Here is a 25,898-nt window from a genome sequence, read left to right on the forward strand (position 1 = left end):
TTCTTTTTTATTAATCTGGCTAGCAGTCTATTTTGTTTATCTTTTCAAAAAACCAGCTCCTGAATTTATTAATTTTTTTAAAGGATGTTTTTGTGTCTCTATCTCCTTCAGTTCTGCTCTGATCTTAGTTATTTCTTGTCTTCTGCTAGCTTTTGAGATTTTTTTTATCTTGCTCTTCCAGCTCTTTCAATTTTGAGAATAGGGTGTCAATTTTACATCTTTCCTCACTTATTTGATGTACATTTATTGCTATAAGTTTTTCTCTAGACACTGCTTTAAATGTGTCCCTGAGATTCTGGTATGTTGAGTCTTCATTCTTGTTGGTTTCAAAGAACACCTTTATTTCTGCCTTCATTTCATTGTTTATCCAGTCAACATTCAGGAGCCAGTTGTTCAGTTTCCATGAAGTTGTGCAGTTCTAAGTTTCTTAATTCTGAGTTCTAATTTGATTGCACTGTGGTCTGAGAGACTGTTTGTTATGCTATCTGTTCTTTTGCATTTGCTGAGGAGTGATTTACTTCCAATTATGTGGTCAATTTTAGAGTAAGTGCCATGTGGTGCTGAGAAGAATGTATATTCTGTGGATTTGGGGTGGAGATTTCTGTAGATGTCTATTAGGTCCATTTGGTCCAGATCTGAGTTCAAGTCCTGGATATCCTTGTTAATTTTCTGTCTTGTTGATCAGTCTAATATTGACAGTGGAGTGTTAAAGTCTCCCACTATTATTGTGTGGGAGTCTAAGTCTCTTTTTAGGTCATTAAGAACTTGCTTTATGTATCTGGATGCTCCTGTATTGGGTGCGTATATATTTAGGATTGTTAGTTCTTGATGTATTGATCCATTTACCATTATGTAATGTCCTTCTTTGTCTCTTTTGATCTTTGTTGGTTTAAAGTCTATTTTATCAGAGACTAGGATTGTGACTCCTGCTTTTTTTTTTCTCTCTCCATTTGCTTGATAAATCTTTCTCCATCCCTTTATTTTTAGTCTATGTGTGTCCTTGCATGTGAGATGGGTTTCCTGAATATAGTACACTAATGGGTGTTAAATTTTTATCCATTTGCCAGTCTGTGTCTTTTGATTGAGGCATTTAGTCCATTTACATTTAAGATTAATATTGTTATGTGTGAAGTTGATCCTGCCAGTTTGATGCTAGCTGGATGTTTTGCCCATTAGTTGACACATTTTCTTCATTGTGTCAATGTTCTTTACCATTTGGTATGTTTTTGGAGTGGCTGGTACTGGTTGTTCCTTTCTATGTTTATTGCTGCTTTCAGGAGCTCTTGTGATGCAGGCCTGGTGGTGATGAAATCTCTCAGCAATTGCTTGTTTGTAAAGGATTTTCTTTCTCCTTCACTTATGAAGATTAGTTTGGCTGGACATGAAATTATAGGTTGAAAGTTATTTTCTTTAAGGATGTCGAATATTGGTCCCCAGTCTGTTCTGGCTTGTAGGGTCTCTGCTGAGAGATCTTCCGTGGGTCTGATGGGCTTCCCTTTGTGGGTAACCTGACCTTTCTCTCTTGCTGCCCTTAGCATTTTTTCCTTCATTTCAGCCCTGGTGAATCTGACAATTATGTGCTTTGGGGTTGCTCTTCTTGAGGAATATCTTTGTAGTGTTCTCCGTATTTCCTGGACTTGAATGTTGGCCTGACTTGCTAGGCTGGGGAAGTTCTCCTGGATAATATCCTTGAGAGTGTTTTCCAGGTTGGATTCATTCTTTCTGTCACATTCAGGTATACCTATCAAACGTAGATTAGGTCTCTTCACATAATCCCATATTTCTTGGAGGCTTTGTTCATTGCTTTCACTCTTTTTTCCTCTATTCTTGCCTTCTCATTTTATTTCACTGAGTTGATCTTCTATCTCTGACATCCTTTCTTCTGCTTAGTCGATTCTGCTATTGAAAGTTGCGTATGCTTCATGAAGTTCTCGTGCTGTGTTTTCAGCTCTATCAAGTCATTTATATTCTTCTCTAAGCTGTTTATTCTAGTTACCATCTAACATAACCTTTCTTTAAAGTTCTTAGTTTCTTTCTATTGGGTTAGCACATGTTCTTTTAGCTCTGAGAAGTTTGTTATTACCCACCTACTGAAGCCTGTTTCTGTCAATTCATCAGATTCATTCTCTATCCATCTTTGATCCCTAGCTGGTGAGGAGTTGTGATCCCTTGGAGGAGGAGACATATTCTGGTTTTTGGTGTTTTCATCCTCTTTGTGCTGGTTTCTTTGCCCATCTTAGTGGCTTTATCTACCTGTGGTCTTTGTAGTTGGTGACTTTTGGGTGGGGTCTCTGAGTGGACGTCCTTTTTGTTGATGTTGAAGCTATTTCTTTCTGCTTCTTAGTTTTTCTTCTAACAGGCCCCTCTGCTGCAGGACCACTGGAGCTCCACTCCAGAGTTTCCTTGCCTGTGGATCACCCTCAGGGGGTGCAGAACAGTAAGGGTTGCCACTGGTTTCCTCATCTGCTATCCTCGTCTCAAAAGGGTTCCCGGCCGGGCGCGGTGGCTCAAGCCTGTAATCCCAGCACTTTGGGAGGCCGAGGCGGGTGGATCACGAGGTCAAGATATCGAGACCAACCTGGTCAACATGGTGAAACCCCGTCTCTACTAAAAATACAAAAAAACTTAGCTGGGCATAGTGGTGCGTGCCTGTAATCCCAGCTACTCAGGAGGCTGAGGCAGGAGAATTGCCTGAACCCAGGAGGCGGAGGTTGCGGTGAGCCGAGATTGCACCATTGCACTCCAGCCTGGGTAACAAGAGCGAAACTCCGTCTCAAAAAAAAAAAAAAAAAAAAAAAAAAAAGGGTTCCCACCAGATATCAGCCTGGGCTCTCCTTTATGAGGTATCTCTTTGGGTATATGGGGTCAGGGAGTTGGTTGAGGAGACAGTCTGTCCCTTATAGGAGCTCAAGTGCTGTGCTGGGAGCTCCATTGTTCCATGCAGAGCCGCTGGGCAGTCATCTTTAAGTTTGCTGTAGCTGAACTCATAACCGCCTCTTTTCCCAGGTGCTCTGTCCTAGGAAGGTCAGCTTTATTTATAAGTTCCTGTTGTGCTGCAGCCTTTTTTCACAGATGCCCTGCCCTGTACGGAGTAGTATAATCACAGTCTGCCAGCAGACGTGTTGCTAAGCTGCCGCAGGCTCTGCCCAGCTGCTGTGTGAACTGCCTTTTAGTTGCGGACTGCCTTGGTAGTGGGGGATGCCCTCACTCCCACTGAGCTGGAACGGTCCTGGGTCCAGCTGTGCTTCCTGCAAAACTCAATCCAGAGTGTTTCAGATTGCTTGTTTTGTGTGGGTGGTACTCGTCGAGCCAGATCACTCGGCTCCCTGTCTCAGCCCCCTCCCTTTCAGTTGAATGTGTGGCTCTGTCTCCCAGGTGTTCGAGGTGCCAGTACAAACAGCTGCCCAGACTTGTGTGAGTTTCTGTGTGCTGACCTGGCACTGGCAGAAACCACCGTGGTAAAAACTCTTGGTGCTTTTAGGCCTGGGAATCTCCTGGTCTGTGGCAGTGAAAACTTGTTTGGAAATGCAGTGAGCACTCACCTTCTGTGCTGTTCTTGCTGGGAACTGCACTCCAGAGCTGTTCCTATTTGGCCATCTTGGATCCTCCTTCAAACTCATCCTTTTTTATGACTGCATGGTATTCCACAGTGTATATGTGCCACATTTTCTTTATCCAGTCTATCAGTGATGGGCATTTGGGTTGGTTCCATGTCTTTGCTATTGTGAACAGTGCTGCAGTAAACATATTTATGCATGTGTCTTCATAATAGAATGATTTATAATCATTTGGGTATATACCCAGTAATGGAATTGCTGGGTCAAATTGCTAGATCCTTGAGGAATTGCCACACCGTCTTCCACAATGGTTAAACTAATTTACATTCCCACTAACAGTGTAGAAAGCATTCCTATTTTTTCCACATCCTTTCCAGCATCTGTTGTCTCCTGATTTTTTAATGATCGCCATTCTAGCTGGTGTGAGATGGTATCTCAATGTGGTTTTAATTTGCATTTCTCTAATGACCAGTGATGATGAACTTTTTCTCATATGTTTTTTTGGCCACATAAATGTCTTCTTTTGAGAAGTGTCTATTCATATCCTTTACCCATGTTTTGATGGGGTTATTTTTTTCTTGTAATTTTTTTTAAAGTTCTTTGTAGATTCTGAATATTAGTCCTTTGTCAGATAGGTAGATGCAAAAAATTTTTTCCCATTCTGTTGGTTGCCAGTTCACTCTAATGATAGTTTCTTTTGCTATGCAGAAGCTATTTAATTTAATTAGATCCCATTTGTCTATTTTGGCTTTTGTTGTCATTGCTTTTGGTGTTTTGGTCTCTAAGTCCTTGCCCATGACTATGTTCTGAATGGTATTGCCAAGGTTTTCTTCTAGGGTTTTTATGGTGTTAGGTCTTATGTTTAAATCTTTAACCCATCTGGAGTTAATTTTTGTATAAGGTGTAAGGAAGGGATTCAGTTTCAGCTTTCCCCATATGGCTAGCCAGTTTTCCCAACACCATTTATTAAATGGGGAATCCTTTCCCCATTGCTTGTTTTTGTCAGGTTTGTCAAAGATCAGACGATTATGGATATGTGGCATTATTTCTGAGGTACCATGATGTTTTGATTACTGTAGCCTTGTAGTATAGTTTGAAGTCAGGTAATGTGATGCCTCCGGCTTTTTTTTTGGGCTTAGAATTGTCGTGGCTATGCAGGTTCTTTTTTGGTTCCATATGAATTATAAGGTGGTTTTTTCCCAATTCTGTGAAGAAAGTCAATGTTAGCTTTATGGGGATAGCATTGAATCTATAAATTACTTTGGGCAGTATGGCCATTTTCACAATATTGGTTCTTCTTAAGTACGATCATGGAATGTTTTTCCATCTGTTTGTGTCCTCTCTTATTTCCTTGAGCAGTGTTTTATAGTTCTCCTTGAAGAGGTCCTTCATATCTCTTGTTAGTTGTATTCCTAGGTATTTTATTCTCTTTGTAGCAATTGTGAATGGGAGTTCACTCATGATTTGGCTCTGTGTTTGTCTGTTATTGGTGTATAGGAATGCTTGTGGGTTTTGCACATTGATTTTGTATCCTAAGACTTTGCTGAAGTCACTTATCAGCTTAAGGAGAGTCTGGGCTGAGATGATGGGGTCTTCTAAATATAAATCATGTCATCTGCAAGTACAGACAATTTGACTTCATCTTTTCCTAGTTGAATACACTATCTTTCTTTTTCTTCCCTGATTGCCCTGGCCAGAACTTCTAATACTATGCTGAATAGGAGTGATGAGAGTTGGCATCGTTGTCTTGTGCCTACTTTCAAAAGGAATGCTTCCAGTTTTTGCCTATTTAGTATGATATTGGCTGTGGGTTTGTCATAAATAACTTATTGTCTTGAGATAAATTCCACTGATACCTAGTTTATTGAGAGTTTTTAGCATAAAGGTGCCTTTTTTTTTTTTTTTTGAGAGAGGGTCTCCCTCTTTCATCCAGCTGGAATGCAGTGGCACAATCATGGCTCATTGAAACCTCAAACTCTTGGGCCTAAGCGATCCTCTCAGCTCAACCTCCTGAATTGCTAGGACTACAGGCATACACCACTATGCTCAGCTAGTTTTTAAATTATTTGTGGAGATGGAGGTCTTACTGTGTTGTCCAGGCTGGTCTTCAACTCTGGGCCTCAAGCAATCCTCCCACCTCAGACTCTCAAAGTGTTGGGATTACAGGCGTGAGCCACAGCGCTTGGCCTGAAGTGCCTTTTCCTCTTTTATCAAAAAAAAAATTCTTCAGGGAAGCCCTTCCTCAATTGCCTACTTCCTATCCCCAGCTATATTTTATTTCACAGCCCTTAGACACCAGAAGACACATAAAGCTTATGACCTGTTTATTCTCTGCTACTCTTACTAGAATATGCACATGAGGGTTCTGGGACCTCTAGCTTTGTTGTTCCCTGTAGCATCCCCGTAGCTTAGAATAGTGTTTGGCACTTCAGTAAATGTTTGGTGAATGAATGAATCAAAGAAAATCTGTATAATTATGTACACAGTTTGCTTCCTTTCAGATAAAGAGGATTTGTTTTTTATTTTTATTATGATTTTTTTTGAGACAGAATCTTGCTCTATTGCCCAGGCTAGAGTGCAGTGGCATGATCTCGGCTTACTGTAACCTCCACCTCCTGGGTTCAAGCAATTCTTGTGCCTCAGTCTCCTGAGTAGCTGGGATTACAGTTGTGTGCCACCATGCCCAGCTAATTTTGTATTTTTAGTAGAGACAGGGTTTTACCATGTTGGTCAGGCTGGTCTTGAACTCCTGACCTCAGGTTATCCACCCACCTCAGCCTTCCAAAGTGCTGGGATTACAGTTGTGAGTCACTGCACCTGGCTTGAAAAAGAGGGTTTAAAAGCTCTCAACCCTTCTGAATGTTACATAAAGAAGGTATATGTTATCTCCCTCACTCTCTTTCCAAGTGCCTATTTAAATAGAATAGCTTTCCCCAGCTTATATGATATTCTTGAATGCTTATAAAGAATAAATGTTATAGGACTTAGTCTTGTGAATAAAATAATTGTGATAATAATGAAAGATGTTCTGTATTTCAAATGGTGTTTTCTTCTGTGCCATCTCCAAATTTAAGTGTTTGTCAGTATTTAGTTGGAAACTTCAGGAGTAATAGTGATTTTATATGAGTAGCCAAACAGAAAATCTTATCTCCTTTTATCATACCCCTGAAGGAGTTTAAAGGCAGCAAATATTTTTTCATGGCAAAATGCCAGGTTCAGCTGATAAGAGTGCCTGCAAGAGCCACCTGATATGCCTGTGTTCCTCCAGATTCCCATGTGAGCAAATTTCAGGTCCCTGTTAGCATTTTCTTTATCTAAATTTGAGGGGTCAGTGAAATGAATTAACACTGTCACCTAAAGGCAATGTAACACAAGTGAGATTACTGAAAATAAATATAAAAATTCAAGCTTTTATTATATTTATTTTATTTTTATTTTATTTTCAGTTACTACCTTTAGTAATAACTAAAGCAGAAGCAATTGTACTCAACAGAGTGACCAGATTTTAAATAAAACATTAAACATTTTTTTAAGAAGGGAATTACCTTAACTTGTTAAGAGGCATCTATAAAAAATATCTATAGCATAGGACTTAATAGTGAAATACCAATCCGGTTGAGAATGGAGAAAGGGACAGGTGTGGTGGCTTACGCCTGCAATATCAGCACTTTGGGAGTTCAAGGCAGAAGGATCATTTGAGGCCAGGAGTTTGAGAGCAGCCTGGGCAACAAGGTGAGACCCTATCTCTAAAAAATGAAACAAAATAATCAGTAGCGGGTGAGTGTGTGTGTGTGTGTGTGTGTGTGTAGTGGGAGGTGATGGTTTTAAGGGAAGAGCCACAAAAACTGGACCATGTCTAGTTTGAAATAACTCTACAGCTTAGGGTGGGCCTAATTGGAAAAGTCTCCACAGATTATTTTGATATAACCACTCCCTTCTCCCCTAGGAATCTTGGCTTTGTCTTATTCTTAAAACAAATATATTATGGCTTATTCAAATAAAGCTGTCACTAAGACAGTTGTTTGTGAAACTCCTCTTCTAGAACAGCCCACCCCAAATAATTACTTCAAGCTATTAATGGCAGTTCCATTTCTCTTGCCAGTGACCGTCTCAGAAATGGACAGCTGACCCATCTCTGGCAAAGGAGGTGTCAGGGGTATCAGCCGAGAAGCTCTGTGGAAGCTTCCTCCCTGCTCAGGAAGAGACATGGGGGTAGTCTCTCTGTTCTCTGCCAGTGTCTCACGAGAGAGGATGCTTGGACCACTGTGGGCAGCTTGTCTATCGTCAGAAGACAAAGCCAACATGTGGAAAACGGCCCCCAGGCAAAACCTTGAGTCCTCCTTTAAATATTTTCTTATATAAAACAATATATTTCTTTATTGCGTAAGCCATTTTGAATTTGGGTTCTATCACAGCCAAAAGCATTCTAATGATTCCAGCTTGAAAACTTTTAGGAATGAAAGATTAACACAGGGATTTGAATGTGCAACTGCTTTACCTGGATTAAGCAATTCCAAAGTGTTTTTCAACCTCTCAAACTTAACACACTATAGAGTTCCAAAGCCAAATGAAGAAATCAGCCAAGGTAGGGAGCATCAGGTGCTTGCAGAGTGGAATATTCACGCTGTCAGTCATACATTTGAAAATGTTTGAATAACACTGCCTGACAAATGTGTGGTTTCTTTTAGGTTGTTCTAATTTCAACGGAAAGGCAAAGAAGAGCAAAAGCTCTAGACGTCAACACTAAGGTATTATTCTAGAATGCCTCCTTTTGCTGTTTCTGACTTCTTTAAAATTGAAACTTTTTCAAGAGAGTCCAGATGGTACCTCCATCAATTAACTCTGAGAATCACACTCCAGTTTAGCACTTCCAGTGAGGGGCACTTGGAGAGTACTGATACATGATCCAGTTAAGATAGTTAACATGCTGAGTAAATACAAGAGCAACACTTCACACTGCACACCATTTGACTAAAACTATGCCTTCAAAATTCTTAGCAATTTCGTTTGCTCTTCTGGCTAATTCTACTCCAGCACTGAGACCTGATACTCTTGTGACATTGCAGAGCTATCGGAAGTAGCAGCTGATTTACCACACGGCAAACCCTCATGAGCCCCAGGGCACTCTGCCAAAAGACTGCCTGAGATTTGCTGCTCCATTTTTAGTACATGGGCTGAGTTTCTTCATACAATGCTTGAAAGCCAATCTCCGTCAGAAGCATTGAGACTTTTAGCTTTTAAATATTTTTAATTAAGATGATCTTCAGAAGTCGTTGGCTTGATCTTAGAAATATGACAATTGCAAATTCAGATTCTATGTTCCCTTAGAACTCATCTCCTTTTACAAACATTCTTGGATAAAGCCAATCTTCATCACTGTACAGATTCTACTGTTTGTATTATTTTGGCCTCATTCTCTGGTTATTTCCTGTATGCATTTTTTTTCTTTGCAATTATATTGCAAACTCTTCTAGGTCAGGAAGAATAGTTGCTTTCTTTGCAGCATTCAGTATATATTTGTAAATATTAGTAAAATATCAGGAGATGATTAATCATAATGGTATTGTTCAATGTACTGAAGCAAATTAGCAAAATAGGCTTGACCTAAATGGGAAGAGAGTGTTTCCATTTCACACAAGGAGTAATACCACACTTTGTACATAGTAGCATTTGATAAATATTTCCTGAATGAACGAGATCACTATACACAACACAGAATTATGGAACCAGAAGGCATGGCAAAGAAATCACTACTGGGCCTCTTTTTTTTTTTGAAAGCAAATTACCCAGACTGTTGAAAATCTATCTAGTTTTTAAAAGACCACAAAATTGCACAGTGAATCATTCTAACGTTTTGAAGCCCTCCCCATTAAAATACTTTCTTTATATCCTGTCCTAGATGGTAGGGAAATTGATGACATAATTCCACTCAGACACACAAAAATACTTCTAAGATTTCCAAGGTGAGGAAAAGAAAAAGTGGGAGGAAGAGAAGAGAGAGAGAACGTCCCAGACAGACGACCAGCTGATGATTCTGCAGTACATTTCTTTGTGTCAGATATTTATCTTCCATTCTGAATGTCATTTCCCCCCCTCCCCAAAAGATATGGAAACATGGCTTAGCAATAGAGAGGTTAGTGAAAGGTTTTTGTTTTATAATGCACTGAATTATTTCCTTATGGTTAAAGAAAAACAGCCTATCCTTTAGGAAAATAATACTTAAGGTTCATAATTTCCTTTGAAAAAAAGTTATAACCTAGTCTGAATGACTACAGTAGCTTTATATAAAAGATTATCAACCAGAATACATACTCCTGGAAATTTTAGTTCCATTGACTTCGACTTTCTGGATGAAGGCCAAATGAAAATATCTTCCTTATGGGTAAAGGAAGAATCATCTGAACTATTTATTTGAGCTATGTAAATGAATGTATTGTTTTTATTAAGGCAGCCATGTTTTATTTTATGCTCTGTGGTTTTCTTCTCTCAATATTAGGACTCTGAATAGAACTTAGGATGGTATCTATTTTTATTTAGTATTAGATAGCCCTTTATTTCTTCTGAAAAATGAACAGTTCAACTAGTATGGAAAAGTCATACTCTGTGTTTTCTTTAGTACACAGCTTAATAATCTCAGCAACAACTTACTCTTTCTCCTTTGGGACCTGCAGGGCCATGGGGTCCCATAGGACCATCTGTACCCTAAAAAAAAAAGATAATATGAGACATATCACAAGGGCTGCAAGAATAGCAGTTATAATTTATCCTGGATTTTTCCTGGGTGAATGGTGCCTAAGAATGTCAGTAAGACAACTCATCTCCTTTCAAAGCTTTACGCTTGATTATTTCAGGCCAGTGGTTTACAAGAAACTCATGCAAAAAGGATGAATTATATAACTGCATATTTCAATGAAAGGGACACAGAAAGCTGCATATCATTTTTTTTTTTTTTTTTTTTTTTTTTTTTTTTTGGAGACGGAGTTTCGCTGTTGTTACCCAGGCTGGAGTGCAATGGCACAATCTCGGCTCACCGCAACCTCCGCCTCCTGGGTTCAAGCAATTCTCCTGCCTCAGCCTCCCGAGTAACTGGGATTACAGGCGTGCACCACCATGCCCGGCTAATTTTTGTATTTTTAGTGGAGACGGGGTTTCACCTTGCTGACCAAGATGGTCTTGATCTCTTGACCTTGTGATCCACCCGCCTCGGCCTCCCAAAGTGCCGGGATTATAGGCGTGAGCCACCGCGCCCGGCCGCATATCATATTTAATTGTGTATTTTCCTCTGACTTAAAGAAAGCATCATTGGCTCTGCGCAGTGGCTCACGCCTGTAATCCCAGCACTTTGGGAAGCTGAGGTGGGTAGATTACCTGAGGTCAGGTGTTTGAGACCAGCCTGGCCAGCATGGTGAAACCCCATCTCTACTGAAAACACAAAAATTAGCTGGGCATTGTGGCAGGTGCCTGTAGTCCCAGCTACTCTGGAGGCTGAGGCAGAAGAATCGCTTGAACCCAGGAGGCTGAGATTACAGTGAGCCAAGATTATGCCATTGCACTCCAGCCTGGGCAACAGAGTGAGACTCTGTCTCAATAAATAAATAAAGCATCTTCACTTTGCCCCATAATCTTAAGAAGAAAAATGTAATTGTTTTTCCTTCCTGTCACCTCTTCCTCAAGCCCCTTCTCTGTGCCCACTGTCACCCTTAGCTGGGCAGGCTCTAAACTCTTGTTTTCAGCTGTTTAAGAGGCTTGAACAGTTACACAAATGGAAGAAAAATATTAAGTAAGTAAAAACAGTGTGTAACTGTTCAATCCAAACTCTCTGTGGCTCTGTTGGGGGCAGCAGTGGCTTATAGGAAAGGAATCATTTTTCTAGATTCTGAGGCAGTTGCTGGTCACTAAGCTTCTAACTCACAAACCAGGCAGCCAAGATGACTTAAAGGTGTAATTGCCTTTTATTCTCCTGCTTAGTTCAGGATTAGGATTTCTGTGGTAGAAGAGAGAATATTTGAATGAATGGAATAACACTGAGGTCCAGTGAAAATAATAATGACTGCCTGAAATAAGTTTTTAGAATTGAAAAGGTGGAAATTTCTTTTCTTTTTTTTTTTTTTTTGGAGACTGAGTCTTGCTCTGTCATCCAGGCTGGAATGCAATGGCATGATTTCATCTCACTGCAACCTCTGCCTCCTGGGTTCAAGTGACAGCCTCCCGAGTAGCTGGGATTACAGGCACCCACCACCACACCTGGCTAATATTTGTATTTTTAGTAGAGATGGGGTTTCACCATGTTAGCCAGGCTGGTCTTGAACTCCTGACCTCATGATCCACCCACCTCGACCTCCCAAAGTACTGGAATTAACAAGCGTGAGTCACTGCACCCAACCTTAGATTCTTTTTTTGTTGTTGTTGTTGTTTTTTGTTTTGTTTTTTTGTTTTGTTTTGTTTTTTCTTTGAGACGGAGTTTCGCTCTTGTTACCCAGGCTGGAGTGCAATGGCTCAATCTCGGCTCACCACAACCTCCGCCTCCTGGGTTCAGGCAATTCTCCTGCCTCAGCCTCCTGAGTAGCTGGGATTACAGGCACGTGCCACCATGCCCAGCTAATTTTTTGTATTTTTAGTAGAGACGGGGTTTCACCATGTTGACCAGGATGGTCTCGATCTCTTGACCTCGTGATCCACCCACCTCGGCCTCCCAAAGTGCTGGGATAACAGGCTTGAGCCACCGTGCCCGGCCGAGATTCTTAAAACTATAGCCAGGACTTCAAGTACATTTGCTCATTTCCAGGATAACTATGCTTAGATTCACAAACAATTGATTACAATATTTGCAAATGTAGGAACTATTCCAGCATAATTTTTCTTTAGTATTCCATTTCTGTTCTACTATTCTGGTTTATTCTATTAGAGCCTTAGGATAAGAAAGAATTCAGAATTTTAAACTCATTCTAATGTTGCTGAATTCTCATCAGCTTAACTGATCTTTTTCTTACTGCCTGAATTCAAAGTTCACCTTCAGAAGACTTCTAAATACTAAGTATCTGTCGCTGAAGTTTAAGAGCTGGAGCTGATAAGAACTAAAGAAAAAAGACAAAATGACAGAAGACAGACAAGTCATTTCTATGAACAGAAATCGAAAGTTAGTGCCAAGGAAGAAGCCACATGTGTAAAATGGACGTAAGTCTAAAAGGAAAAGCAAGTTAAAATAATTTCACATTATTTTAATCTCTTCAGAGGGCCTCTCTTATGAAATTGTAGGGCTTGCCTATTGGTTCTGGAAAGATTCAGCTGGGATTCTAAGACAATAAAGCCAATTAGTCTGGTCATTCTTCCCACCTAGCAAATTATCCGGACTTGAACATGGGCTTCAAAAAGATATTCTGGCAGTTTCGCTGATCTCCAGAGTTGCAACCGTCCTCTGTCCAGCTTTCCCCTTTTTGCCACCATCTTTGTCCACCTTCTCCTCTTACTCCAGCTCTAAGTACTCCCTCACCATTTAATGAGAGGACACAGAGCAAAGGGTCTATCCTGAAGCACATGATCCACATCCACAAAACATGTCAGAACAAGACGAGCGACTGACTCACCCGGGATCCTGGCTTTCCGTCTAAGCCAGATGCTCCCTGTGTGATTTGGTTGGTAGCAGGGTTGGTGGGTGTAACACGAATGACAAGAACAGAGATTAGTATGAGGTACTGATGAACAAATGTAACACTTCAAACAACATAATATGCAGTTACAGGGTTCTGGGATGAATATCACATTGCTACAAATTGTTAGTTAAAAAAAAAACAAACCACATGACAAACACCCCACAGATGATGGCATTTTAATGACATTTCTATTTGACATTCTTATTTAGAAATCAAGATAATGAAGTGTATAAACTGAGCTACAAAGCAGTTACTCGTAACAGTCACAGGCTTTATCTATTTTCCATATGAAATTCGTTTTCTCAAGACTGCTATTCACCATATATTTCTTTAGGTTCTGAAGAGAAAAGAATAGCAATTTCCTAAGAAAGGGCTCATTATAATAATCAAATTTAGCATTTCAGAAGAGGAAAAAGAGCTCTGGTTATACTTGTTAAAATAGTGTTTATGAATAACAAATGCAGGGTTTTCACATGTTAGGATGACTCTTGGTGGAATTTACATCCACAATTACTCATGGTTTTCTGGATGGTTCCTACTGTTCACATTACTTTCCACTAGAGGGACTTCTAGGAAAGGGAAAAAGCCAGAAAACAAATTGTGAGGGTGAGCAAAAAATAACTTCCAAACTAAATTGTTTGTCAATTCCTTCAAATAATCTTTGCATCAAAGCCTGACTGGGAAAATAACTTTAAAAATCTAGTGTTGTCAGACAATGAATGCTTTTCTTTACTTTGAACTCTAGGCTACTCATAGATAGTGTATGATTTAAAAATGGCATTTTCAATGCTTGTTTCAAGAATATCTCTTTTGTTAGCAATAATTACAATAAAAATGTATATTGTTGGCTGTTTAAGGTTAGCATAGGCAGAGCTTAACTAAATGTTGCATAAAAATTATCAGTATCCCTAAATTTTAAATTAGGTCAGACTTTAAAGAAATCAGATTGAAAGTTAAAATCCAAACTTTGTCTTTTGATATTTTCTTTCAGTTATTGTTATTATAACAACAACATTTGAAAATAAATGTAGGCCAGGCATAGAGGCTCATGTCTATAATCTCAGAGCTTTTGGAGGCCGAGGTGGAAAGATTGCTTGAGGCCGTGAGTTTGAGATCAGCATGGGAAACATGGTGAGACCCAATCTCTATAAAATATTAAAAAAAAAAAAAAAAAAAAAATCACTTGAGCCCAGGACTTTGAACCTGCAGTGAGCTATGCTTCTACCACTAAACTCTAGCCTGGGTGACACAGTGAGTCACTGCTTCAAAGAAAAAAAAAAATGGGGAAATTTTAATAATTTTATACCAATATTATATCTACCTAGAATGCTGAATTAATGACTCACATACATTGTAGAGGTTTTATAACTGTGGTCCATTGATCTAACTGGTGTGATTAAACCTATATTAGGCTGGGCTGGTGGCTCATGCCTGTAATCCCAGCATGTTGAGAGGCTGAGATGGGTGGATCACCTGAGGTCAGGAGTTCGAGACCAGCCTGGCCAACATGGTGAAACCCCATCTCTAGTAAAAAATACAAAAATTAGCTGGGCATGGTGGCATGTGCCTGTCATCCCAGCTACTCAGGAGGCTGAGACACAAGAATCACTTGAACCTGGGGGGTGGAGATTGTAGTGAGTCAAAATTGTGCCACTGCGCTCCAGTCTGGGTGACAGAGAGTATATCTCAACAATGAGTAAGTAAAATAAACCTATGTTCTAACACAAGGTTTATATCATTCATTCATTAAATAAATACCTATTGACAATCTACTGTATGCTGGATGTATGTAAGGCACTTGCTATCAACTGCATAAAGCATAATACCCATGGCAAAAATAAACAGTCATCAACTTTTTTTCTCCCATATTTCAAATTGCGTATAAACTATATTGTTACTGATCTTATGTCATATTTTACTAAAGTAATCCATATTGTTCTTTTTTGATTTGTATCCATATTCACTGAATAGATAGTATATGAAAGGCTTGAAATTAAAGCCTCATATTTAATAACAGTTTTAAAATATCTCTTCTTAGTTGTTGTGGAAAGAACGCTGACATAAAGAAAATGAAGAGCCGGGGGGAGATTCCTTCATTACAAATAAACGTCTCTAAACAACTGCAAAATAATTCTTTCATACTACCCACTATTGCCACAGGAACCTCATAACAGGGAATTTTCAAAACAAACAACATAAAACACGCAGAACATAGTATGACTGATTAAGGAGCCACAGCATCAACCTCACGCCATCAGCAATGGCCAATTGCATACCTGCCACCAACAGAGGGCTAAGGTTTTTGGTATCCAAGGAGAAAAAACAAGGAAGCATTTTAAACTGTACTAGATTATAAGAAGCGTTTGGGAGAAACTATAAAATTATGAGCATAACACTTTTAAAAGAAGGGGATCATGGGAGAAGAACTGTCAGCCCTAAAAGAGGAAGGTTGGCATGTATGTAATTGAAAAATGACAGGACATTTATAGCATTGTCTGTTGTGGGTCTTCCTTTGTCACAAGAGCAGACATCAGAGAAAACAAAACTGGGCTGAGCTCTGCTCTAACATGATATGTTTTCTAATTACGGAAACCTCAACAGTATGAGCTGCTGAGTAAACCAGAGTTATCACGTAGGGTAGAAAGAAAAAATCTGAGATTTGCACTAAAATGGAAAGTTTTCTTTACTTACTGGAAGACCAAGGGGTCCTCTGTCACCCTTTTGACCTGGTTCACCCTTCAATCCTTTAACACCATTTAACCCTGGTTCACCCTAAATGCAAAAGCAAATGCCAATTTTGGTTGCTATTATGGGTGTTTAAACTGTGAGAGAAGAGAACCAGTCTCTGAAATAGTTGCAGATTCCAGTTTTAGGAAACAGCAGAGTCAGGCTAGATTTGTCTTGCACCAAACATTAATTTTAAACATTAAAATAGTTACTAAACTGACAACAATTAACATTCTAGAAATCAAAACTCCCAAGAAAGTGTCCTCCTTACAATAAAAATATGTATGATTGAATTCCTAAATTTTTCAGTTCTAGCTCAAGGAAATTCACGTTATACCACATTTTTATGATCAAATACAATCGAGTACAGGATGCTGAAGAAGATTCGGAAAAAAAAAAAAAAAAAACCCACTCTGCTGGAATCGAAAACTGGAATATACAGGACAGGGTTATAGACAGATATTTTAAGCCTTTAAGCATTTTGCCCAAGGGAATGAGCTAAAAACGTAGCAGCTGCTGTTTGAAGTAATGCCATTTAGCAAGTCCTCATTCACTGCCCCGGCCAAGTCAGATCCCTACATGGACCAATCACCAAATCACCAATCCCAGGAGAAAATGAAGATCAAAGAACTTAAATGTAGTTTTATTAACTGTCATCTGCCCAGTGTTAGAAAAAGCATGAGTTTAACTCAGGGTGACATTACAAAAGATACAAATGATAAAATTCTTGACTGTTTTTAAAAATCAAGAAATATAGCACACCTATTTTTCATCAGTAACAGCACGGGTGATATCAAGTTCTGACCTGTATACTTTTCAACTTTTACGTGTAGACATTTGTCAAGAAAATCTTCAAGGACTTGTGAAAGAAGGATGATTTCAGATACAAATGCCCTATAGAGTCTTACTGGGTGGGGGTGGGAAGGGGAGAGACTATACTCACATGGCAGAAGCGGTTTTTAACCTGGGTAGTATTTACTCAACTTGCCTGATGATGAAACTCACTGTAGTGCTTGTTAAAGAGTTCAGGGCCCCACCCAGTTCCTGGGAGCACAGAAATGGGTATCTTTAATAAGCCTCCCAGGTGATTCTTATCAGGAAATTCTGGGAAACACCGAGCTAGATTCATGCATGGAATCATGCTCTATATGTGAACTTTCAAAGGGGGTCACAAAGTGATGAATACATTGGCATGGCATAAAACATTTTCAGGATTTTGAAGATAGGATGTTTGCAGTGCAGCCACTATAGCAAGTCTGAACGTGCTGGTGTTGGTAAGGTGCCCTTCTGGGAATGCTATGATTGAGGACACAATATTAAGGCCAAGACCCAATAGTCAGTGACTGATTTGAGATCCGTGGCTTGGCACGTGTGTGCACTTTCAGCAAGTGGCCTTGTGAGGTCCTTGAGGTTAAATCCAGTGACAGAAAGACCGAATTTCAAGTCTGGACCTAAGTTCAGTCCCTCATCTGTCACGAACTAGCTGTGTAATTTGGGGGCAAATAACCTAAACTGTTCAGGCCTGTAGTTTCTCATCTATAAAATCGGGGAACTTGCATAGATATCTATGAAGTCTTTTCAACTTCATAATTATCTGAAACTTACGATTTAAGTAAACATTGAAGTTGTATGGACAAAATGTTGCATTTTAGAAATCAAAAGCATCTTGGGCATCTCTTAATCCAATGGTGATGGCATATCTGAATCATTTATGAAATTAAATATCTTGGTGGCATTATCCTTAGTCATTATGACAGGCTGGTGTTTGGTGGCATCTTAAAATCCAAGAGTAGGAAGGATCGATTTACTCCAGATGGGGAAAAAGGCCCAGAGAGATTAAACGACTACTAAGATCACAAAGCTGATAGATGGGGCTCTCTCTTTTGACCACCCCACCAGATAGTGCTCTCACCCCAAAGTCTAATTCATGCTTCTGAGATACTGTTACTCCCTGGCCTTACCAGAAGGTAACGTAGTCTAAGAAGAATAAAGAGGCGTGACCTTCTCCTATTCTTGGATGTCACCTGCCTGCTGGGAAAAGGAAACCCAGATTTTCTGAGTCAGACCGATACCTGCCACCACCCCTGGAGCTGGGTGGGCCAAAGGCAGCCAGCCTCCCCCAGAGGAGATGGTGGCCTATCTCTAGGCTTTGTGACACTAGTGCCAACATTGCCTATATGTGTCTCCCCAGCCCCTACCTTTTAGTTGCACCATTCACTACTGAGGCACTCTCAGGGGTTCATGAACCTTCTTTCAAGCAGCCTTGAGGATGAGTTATAGAATTTTTCTGTTCAGAACAAAGTATCACATAGCAACAAGAACAGCTGTCTTTTGATATTTATCAATAGCTGTACCAGATATTTTGCTGAGTGTTTTGTAATCATACCTCACTAAGTTATCACAGCACTGGGCCAGATGCGATGGCTGACACCTGTAATCCCAGCACTTTGGGAGGCTAAGGCCAACCTGAGGTTGGGATTTCGAGACTAGCCTGACCAACATGGAGAAACCCTGTCTGTACCAGAAAAATACAAAAATTAGCCAGGTATGGTGGCACATGTCTGTAATCTCAGCTACTCAAGAGGCTGAGGCAGGAGAATCCCTTGAACCCGGGAGGCAGAGGTTGCAGTGAGCTGAGATTGTGCCATTGCACTCCAGCCTGGGCAACAAGAGCAAAACTCTGTCTCAAAAAAAAAAAAAAAAAAAAAAAAAAAAAAAAAAAAAGTTATCACAGCACTGCAAAGTGAGTTACCTAGTTGAGTAAATAAAGGATCAGAGGGTCCATAGCCTGCTCATGTTGATACAGCCTGGCAAGACTGAGATTAGAACATAGGTCCTCCTCATGCCTGCTCCTTGAAAGGGGCAGCTTGTCTTTCAGGGCTTATTTTAATCCTCCAGGATCTCCTTGTAGTCTACGATAAGGCATAGGGCAGGTGGAGGCCATCTTCATGATGCAAGCTACGCTAATTCTGACAAAGAGGAGATTTCCGCCATTGTTCTCTCTTTAATGCAAAAGTATAGAAGGCATGTAAGTGATTTGATCTTCTTCCCAGTATAGCACACCTGAAATGCCCCACCCCCTTCTAGACCAATAACCTTCGGGAGAGTACAAAATTAAGATGCTGAAGAGGCAAAGCATTTAGATGTGGTATGAACTACATGGCAAGTAAGAAATATCAATAGCATTCAAATATGCAGCTAGAGTCACCATTAAAAAAAAGCATCTAGACTAGTCTGCGAATCTCATCAGATTCACTTCTAAATGGTAGACTTGAGTACATTATGATTTGCAATTTAAGAAGCTTACATAGTGACCAGGAAAAAGGCAAAATGAGGAATAATTTATCTCCAGGTGATATCTCTTAAATTTGTTATAAGTCATTTTGTGTTATGAGATCTAAACATCTGGATGCTTAAAGGCTCAAAGATTATCAACATTACTTGACAAATAAGACAGGACAGACATGCTTCTGTCATGCTTCTCCACGATTATCAAGGAAACAGAAATCAAATAAGGGATTTGTTGGATTACCTTTGGTCCAGGAAGTCCATGAGGTCCCTGAAAATGGAAAACAGAGCTTTTAATTAAGAATCGATTCACTGTTTCCCCGCAGAAGTGAATATTATATCAAGTAACAAAAGAGATATGTAAAACAAGAATCTTCTTGTTTGGGCTATATAGCTAGAGGCAGGCTAGTAGATGTTATTTATTACCTACCAAAAGTTCCTTCCAGCTCTTGGATTGCTCTGTAATAGGAAATTCATTAATAGCCATTCTGTCTGCTAATACCTTTGAGGAGGAAGAAATCTGCCAGGGAAACGTGGAAGAAAGAATATTTTATTCTGAACTCAAATTACCGTTAAAAAATCTGAGTGGAATACATGAGATATTTCAAGAGTTTAAGTAAAATGAAAATATGACTTCAAAGAGAAATTTGCCAAAGAGAAGGCCCAGATTTTAGGTGCCAGGGAAAGAGGAGACATTTTCTATTAACTCCTCCAGACCCAAGGTGTTGAAGAATCTAAAGGAGACTAGTGAGGAGATGACACCCAAGTTTGGGATTCTGTAGCATCATTTATTTAGTTTAAGATTAAAGAAAAGATCATTAGGTAGGAAAGCTAAGCATTATTATTTACATTGCATTTACTTTTACAAAACAAATTCTTCAAGGCTCCTGTAATAATTATTGGTGGAAGAAAATCATAATACGTGCATGAATCAAGATTACAAAATGTGTATTTTGTAGAAAATCTAATTATAGAGACTAGTTAACTACGCTTACTGTGGATTGCTGTAAACTTTTCAAGTGTTTTAAACTATTTGGAGAAAGGAGTATTTAGATACTTGTCAGTAAAATTATATAACTGCAAAAAAAAAGTTTTTATTGAGCAATGCCTAGATATTTGTTACATATGTCCACATTAGAATAATATTTTGCTTTTCGATAAGTTTCAGATAAACGTTTTCAGGAAAAGGCTGTTACTTTATCAGGTATTCTTATCTCATTTTAATAAGGGTTTAAAATTCCTTTAGTTAATTTTATGATATGAACAGGATATAGCATATTCTAACTTAACCTCCTATCTTATAGTAGACGGAGTATTTTTAAAAAGCGGAAAGTATGCCATTTGCTTAATTCTTAATGAACCATTTGGTTTTAAGAAAATAAGGTCACACCAGGCGAGGTGGCTAAAACCTATAATCCTAGCACTTTGAAAGGCCAAGGTGGGTACATCACTTCAGCCCAGCAGTTCGAGACCAGCCTGGGCAATGTGGTGAAACTTCATCTCTTCAAAAAACACAAAATTAACTGGGTGTGGTTGGTGGCATGTGCCTGTAGCCCCAGCTACTAGGGAGGCTAATGTGGGAGGATCACCTGAGCCCAGCCCAGGAGATAGAGGTTGCAGTGAGCCATGATCGTGCCACTGCACTCCAGCCTGGGCGATAGAGTGAGACGCTGTCTCCAAAAAAAAAAAAAAAAAAAAATTAAAAAAGAAAAGAAAATAGGGTCAATAATAATTGTTTAGAAATGGACCTAGTCAGAAATGGATGACTAGCTACCTTCTGTGGCTTAGATCATTCCAATAATGCTCTTTCTTGGAGTGCAATGGGAGGAAAGAGTGACCACAATTTACTTATTCTGTAATACTGAAGTCTTTTGATTTATTAACACCTTAGAGACACACATCTAGCCTGCCTGACTTGATCCTATTCTGCCCCAGTCAAAAGCACTTGAAGCTCTCTGCCTTTGACATTCTAACCTTAACACAACTGTCACTGGTTTGTCATTTAGAGAATTATACTTGGCTTACTGACTGCCTTCCTCACTGGACCTCAGTTCCTTGAGGGCAGGGTCACTGTCTCCATTGGCCACTGAAAGACACCTGCAGCTAGCACTGGCCCTGGCTCAGTGAGTTGATCAAAGTACCATAAAAGTGAGAAGGAGAAGTTCTAACAATATACATTATCTGTGGAAGGAAGCTTCAACTTTTACCACACTATTTTACAAATATTCTTCTTAAAAATGGATACATAATAACTATATATTTATGGATACAATGTGATGTTTTGATGCCATATATTAAAATGTTTTTATTGAGCATTTCATTAAAGAGTTCAAACTTCAACCTTTGTAAGAAACATTCTTTAATGGCCATTATTATTTTATTTTTTTATTTTTTGAGATAAGGTCTCAGTGTCTCCCAGGCTAAACTGCAAGGGCATGATCACAACTCACAGCAGCCTCAGCCTCCCTGGGCTCAGGTGATCCTCCCTCCTCAGGCTTCTGAGTAGCCGGGACTACACGAGTGCACCACCAGGCCCAGTTAATTTTTGTATTTTTTGTAGAGATGGTTTCACCATGTTGCCCAGGCTGGTAACTACTGACCTCAAATGATCTGCTCGCCTTGGCCTCCCAAACTGTTGGGATTACAGGCATAAGCCATTGTGTGCAGTCGATTCTTGATCTTATTCTACTGGTATCAGGTTAGACCAGCAACTGGATAAAATGATTTGCCAGTGTTCATGCTGTAAGGTTATAGTAGAGCTTGCTAGATCTGTCTGTCTTTCCTCACCTCTGTCATAGAAGAGAACTACTCTATCTATTCCCAACATATGTGTTTGGGAGAGTGAAAGACAACATGATAAAGTTAGTATATCTCAGAGCACCTGGTATTTTCCATCATTCCACAGAGAGTAGCACAAAATGCAAGCTGGCTGTTTAGAGGGATGTGTTCATGTTTTCCCTAGTAGCATGCTCATAAATAAGCAATTACATTTTAGAAAAAAGGGAAACTTACCATGGGGCCAGGTGGGCCATGGGGACCTGGTGGGCCTGGTGGGCCTATGATCTGTATGTTCAAAAAATAAAAATGTATTTGGTTACTTCATTTAGATAAGGCAGTTCAACTTCAATCTTGTGCTGGGGTTCTGCTAAGACCATTAGTAGTTGCAGAGGAAGAAAGATACTGAAATAAGTGATGTGTTTGATTCTCTTGATTTAGAAATTCCCTTGTGAGAATAAAAAAAAAATACTCCAAAAAAAGTTCTACGAAAGCCAGAATAAATTAAAAGTATGCTAAAAGAAAACAAAGCAACTAATTACCAAGAAATGCTATAATGTCACTACTATCAAACTCAAATATGTCACTAAGCATAAGGAGGGCTCTGGAGAAACTAACAAGCATGTTCTGTATTCACGAAGATCTATCCATTGTTACGGGAAAACCATTGATTTTTTTCCTTAGAATTAGATAGTCCTCTGAAAACCTACTTCTTCCTCGGACCTCTGAGATACTTCATCTGTCACTATGCAAGGCTGATGAATGTTTCTCCTACAATTTGACAAACCAAGAGGTTTAAGGTCTTTGTGATGTTGTTCAGCCTGGCAGAAGTGGTATAGGTAAATAACAAGTCAGCATGTGAGAAGGTTCAGGAACCATGGCAGTTCAGCTGCCAATGGACTTACAGAAGGACCCTGTGGACCCGGCATTCCAGAATCTCCTTTTTCTCCTTTCATTCCATTGGCTCCCTATAAATAACCATTAAGCAAGTTTATTTCCAACATAAGAGACAACTGAATTTTCTCCCCAACCCCATTGTTCTCTTGACATTTTATAATATTATGCACTTGCTACAGAAAAAAGGGATTTATCTCCTTACATTCTAGCTTAAAAAAGCAAGCTTACTAAAATCCCTAGGATTATGGGTGATATGTAAAATAAAACACAGAGTAAATAAAAACTAGTTTGAGCTTGATAGGTTAAAGTTCTCCAGTGTTAAATATATACTGAGTTATAAATGTTATATCTTTTATGGTGGTGTGCAATTTAAACAGCATAGGTAAGTCTTTTAGTTTTTACTGATATTTATATACTTTTTTGTTTTATAAAAAAGCCTAAGGCAATGGAGCTTACTGCATTTTTTTAAAACAAGTTTACATTTTCTCATCCAAATTCTCAGTAAGAATTATGAGGAAAACCATAAAACACTATCACATAGGATCATACACACAGAGGACACTTTCCAGAGTAATTTGTTTTTTAATTGTAATTTGTTTTTTAATTTAAATATTTTTTGGCTCGTTTCTTTATTATGGTTTATTTTATAATCAGTTACCACCATCTTATGCATGCTAAATTAAAGTGGCCAACTATGTTTATTTTATTATCTTCTAGGGAAAACAATTCAGGAAAACATGAAGGCTTACTTCATAATTCATTTAGTTACATGCTTTACAATTTGTGTTCCCTAGAGCAATTAACCAATAATACTTCAAATATTTCAAAATAAAAATATTAGATGAGCCACTAGATGAGATTGCAGCTAATAATATAACTGTTTTCTGATTGTTTAATTGATCTTAATAAGAACATAATATAAAAGTATAAACGTACCGGCAATCCAGGAAGTCCAATTCCTCCTTTTTCACCTGGCATACCTGGGTCCCCCATGTCTCCCTTTGAGCCTTTGAGTCCCTAAAAATGATAGATAGGGTTGGCACATAAGCACCATACTGATCTCTGATAGTTACATCCTAGGGAAAATAGAATTCTGGCTCAATTTGGTTAATAGGTGGGTTCAATGTTGAGATGAGTCTTTTTTGTTTTTAGGTAGAGTTATTACTTACAGCCACTTTCTACATGCAATCAATACTATTTCCCCTTGTAAGGAAATATATTAAGTTATTTTAGGCTATTTAAGTATGAAACACCAGGTTTTTCATGAACTTAGGTTTTGACATAATTTCTCCTGATTTTATATTTTTACCTGGCAGCTAATTCTATCTCACCAGACCAGAAAACAACTTAATATATTTAATTCTCAATAGTACAGGATGTATTTTGAACTGGGACCTAGTGTTATATAATAATAAATACCAGACAAATTTTTCTCAGCTCCACCTGCTATACTCCCCTCCCTCCTAACTGCGGCAGAAGTTCCAGTCACCACCAGTGTTCAATGGTTCAATCTACAGACTGGTAAATCATTGGATCATTTGCTGCACACTAATGCTCAATCAATGCTTAAAAGTACAACAACCTCTTCACAGTGTTCTTATTTTGTTCTCATGATCTCTATGAGGTGAGCCAGAATGTTAGTTTTAGTCTTCTTTCACAGTGAGGAAATAGATAAATGTGCATTATAAATGTTAAAGAATCTGAATTTTGGATTTTTTTTTTTTTTTTTTAAAGACAGAGTGTCTCTTTGTCACCCAGGTTGGACTGCAATGGTGCAATCTCGGCTCACTGCAACCTCCGGCTCCTGGGTTCAAGCCATTCTCCTGCTTTAGTCTCCTAAGTAGCTGGGACAACAGGCATGTGCCACCATATCCAGCTAATTTTAGTATTTTTAGTAGAGATGAGGTTTTACCATGTTGGTCAGGCTGGTCTCAAACTCCTGACCTCAGGTGATCTGCCCACCTTGGTCTTCCAAAGTGCTAGAATTACAGGCATGAGCCACCATGCCAGGCCTGAATTTTATAATATTAATACTGGCATAAATTTATATTTTTAAGCATTTTCATCCTAGAAAACTCACTTCAATATGACCGATGGCTCATTCTTCAGTAGAGATGATCATAGTTAAATGGTAAGGGGCTTCTAGGCTGCACAAATGTTTATCTTTTTTAATTAAAAATTATTTGTGGAGAAAGATTATTTATGGAAAGGCACTTTTCTTGTTAACTGTACCTATTTCATAGCACCTAGTCCAGAATTACCCACTGGGTGGGTAGGTGCCTGAATGAATGGATAGATCTTACTGGTTAATCAGACCCAGTTATTTTTTAGGGATCTAGTGATAGAGAGCAGCAGGATGGCAACCCACTGGACTTGGTGACAGAAGAAAACCTTGCAAAGCCTATAGAAGAAGAAGAAGAAAAAAAGCAAGCTACTGTATCTGTAGGGGCCGTATTATATATCACCATGCATGTCAAATTAATTACTTATAATGACCAACGGTGAGACAAGTAACATAGACAGATTTTAAAAATCTATGTGGTCTATGATATAGCAAATCATCTAGGGTATCTTTGTTTTTTTTTTTTTATCACATATTCATTTAGTATGGCATTATATTATTTAAACATATAACTCTGATATTAAAAAAATAATATCTCCTAAACCTAATTTTCCTATCTAATACTTTCTTCTGAGGAGTGTATGTTCACTGACTGCATTAAGAACTCTTTTGATTAAAGGAAAAAAAGAATCTTTTTGATTTCTTATGATTTTCCTGATTTTAGCCATTTCTTGAGCAAATAATGGAAACAGAGAAAACACTAAAGATCTTAAAATGAATCCTTTTGATTCCATTCCAAATTCTGAATGCTGTCTATGTTCTCCAGCTCAGATGCTTTTAGGGTAAGTGTTGCCAAACCATGGCTCACAGGCCAAATCCATCCGAGGGATTATTTTTGTACAGGGTGAATGTTTTTTTAAAAAATGCTAAGAGGTATTAACC

General features: G+C 38.9%; 1 protein-coding gene across 1 annotated transcript in view; it reads right to left on the minus strand.

The window, feature by feature from the left end:
* COL25A1 (collagen type XXV alpha 1 chain) overlaps positions 1 to 25,898 on the minus strand; it is a 523,121-nt gene that overhangs the window by 20,890 nt on the left and 476,333 nt on the right. The window contains exons 27-31 of the mRNA XM_074396556.1: positions 23,831 to 23,911; positions 22,903 to 22,965; positions 22,235 to 22,285; positions 19,467 to 19,493; positions 10,206 to 10,259 (exon numbers count right to left, since the gene is read on the minus strand). Coding sequence (XP_074252657.1) covers positions 10,206 to 10,259; positions 19,467 to 19,493; positions 22,235 to 22,285; positions 22,903 to 22,965; positions 23,831 to 23,911 — 276 coding nt within the window. The remainder of the gene's footprint in view (positions 1 to 10,205; positions 10,260 to 19,466; positions 19,494 to 22,234; positions 22,286 to 22,902; positions 22,966 to 23,830; positions 23,912 to 25,898) is intronic.

Source organism: Saimiri boliviensis, chromosome 3, assembly GCF_048565385.1.
Source record: "Saimiri boliviensis isolate mSaiBol1 chromosome 3, mSaiBol1.pri, whole genome shotgun sequence".
NCBI classification, from domain to species: Eukaryota; Metazoa; Chordata; class Mammalia; order Primates; family Cebidae; genus Saimiri; species Saimiri boliviensis.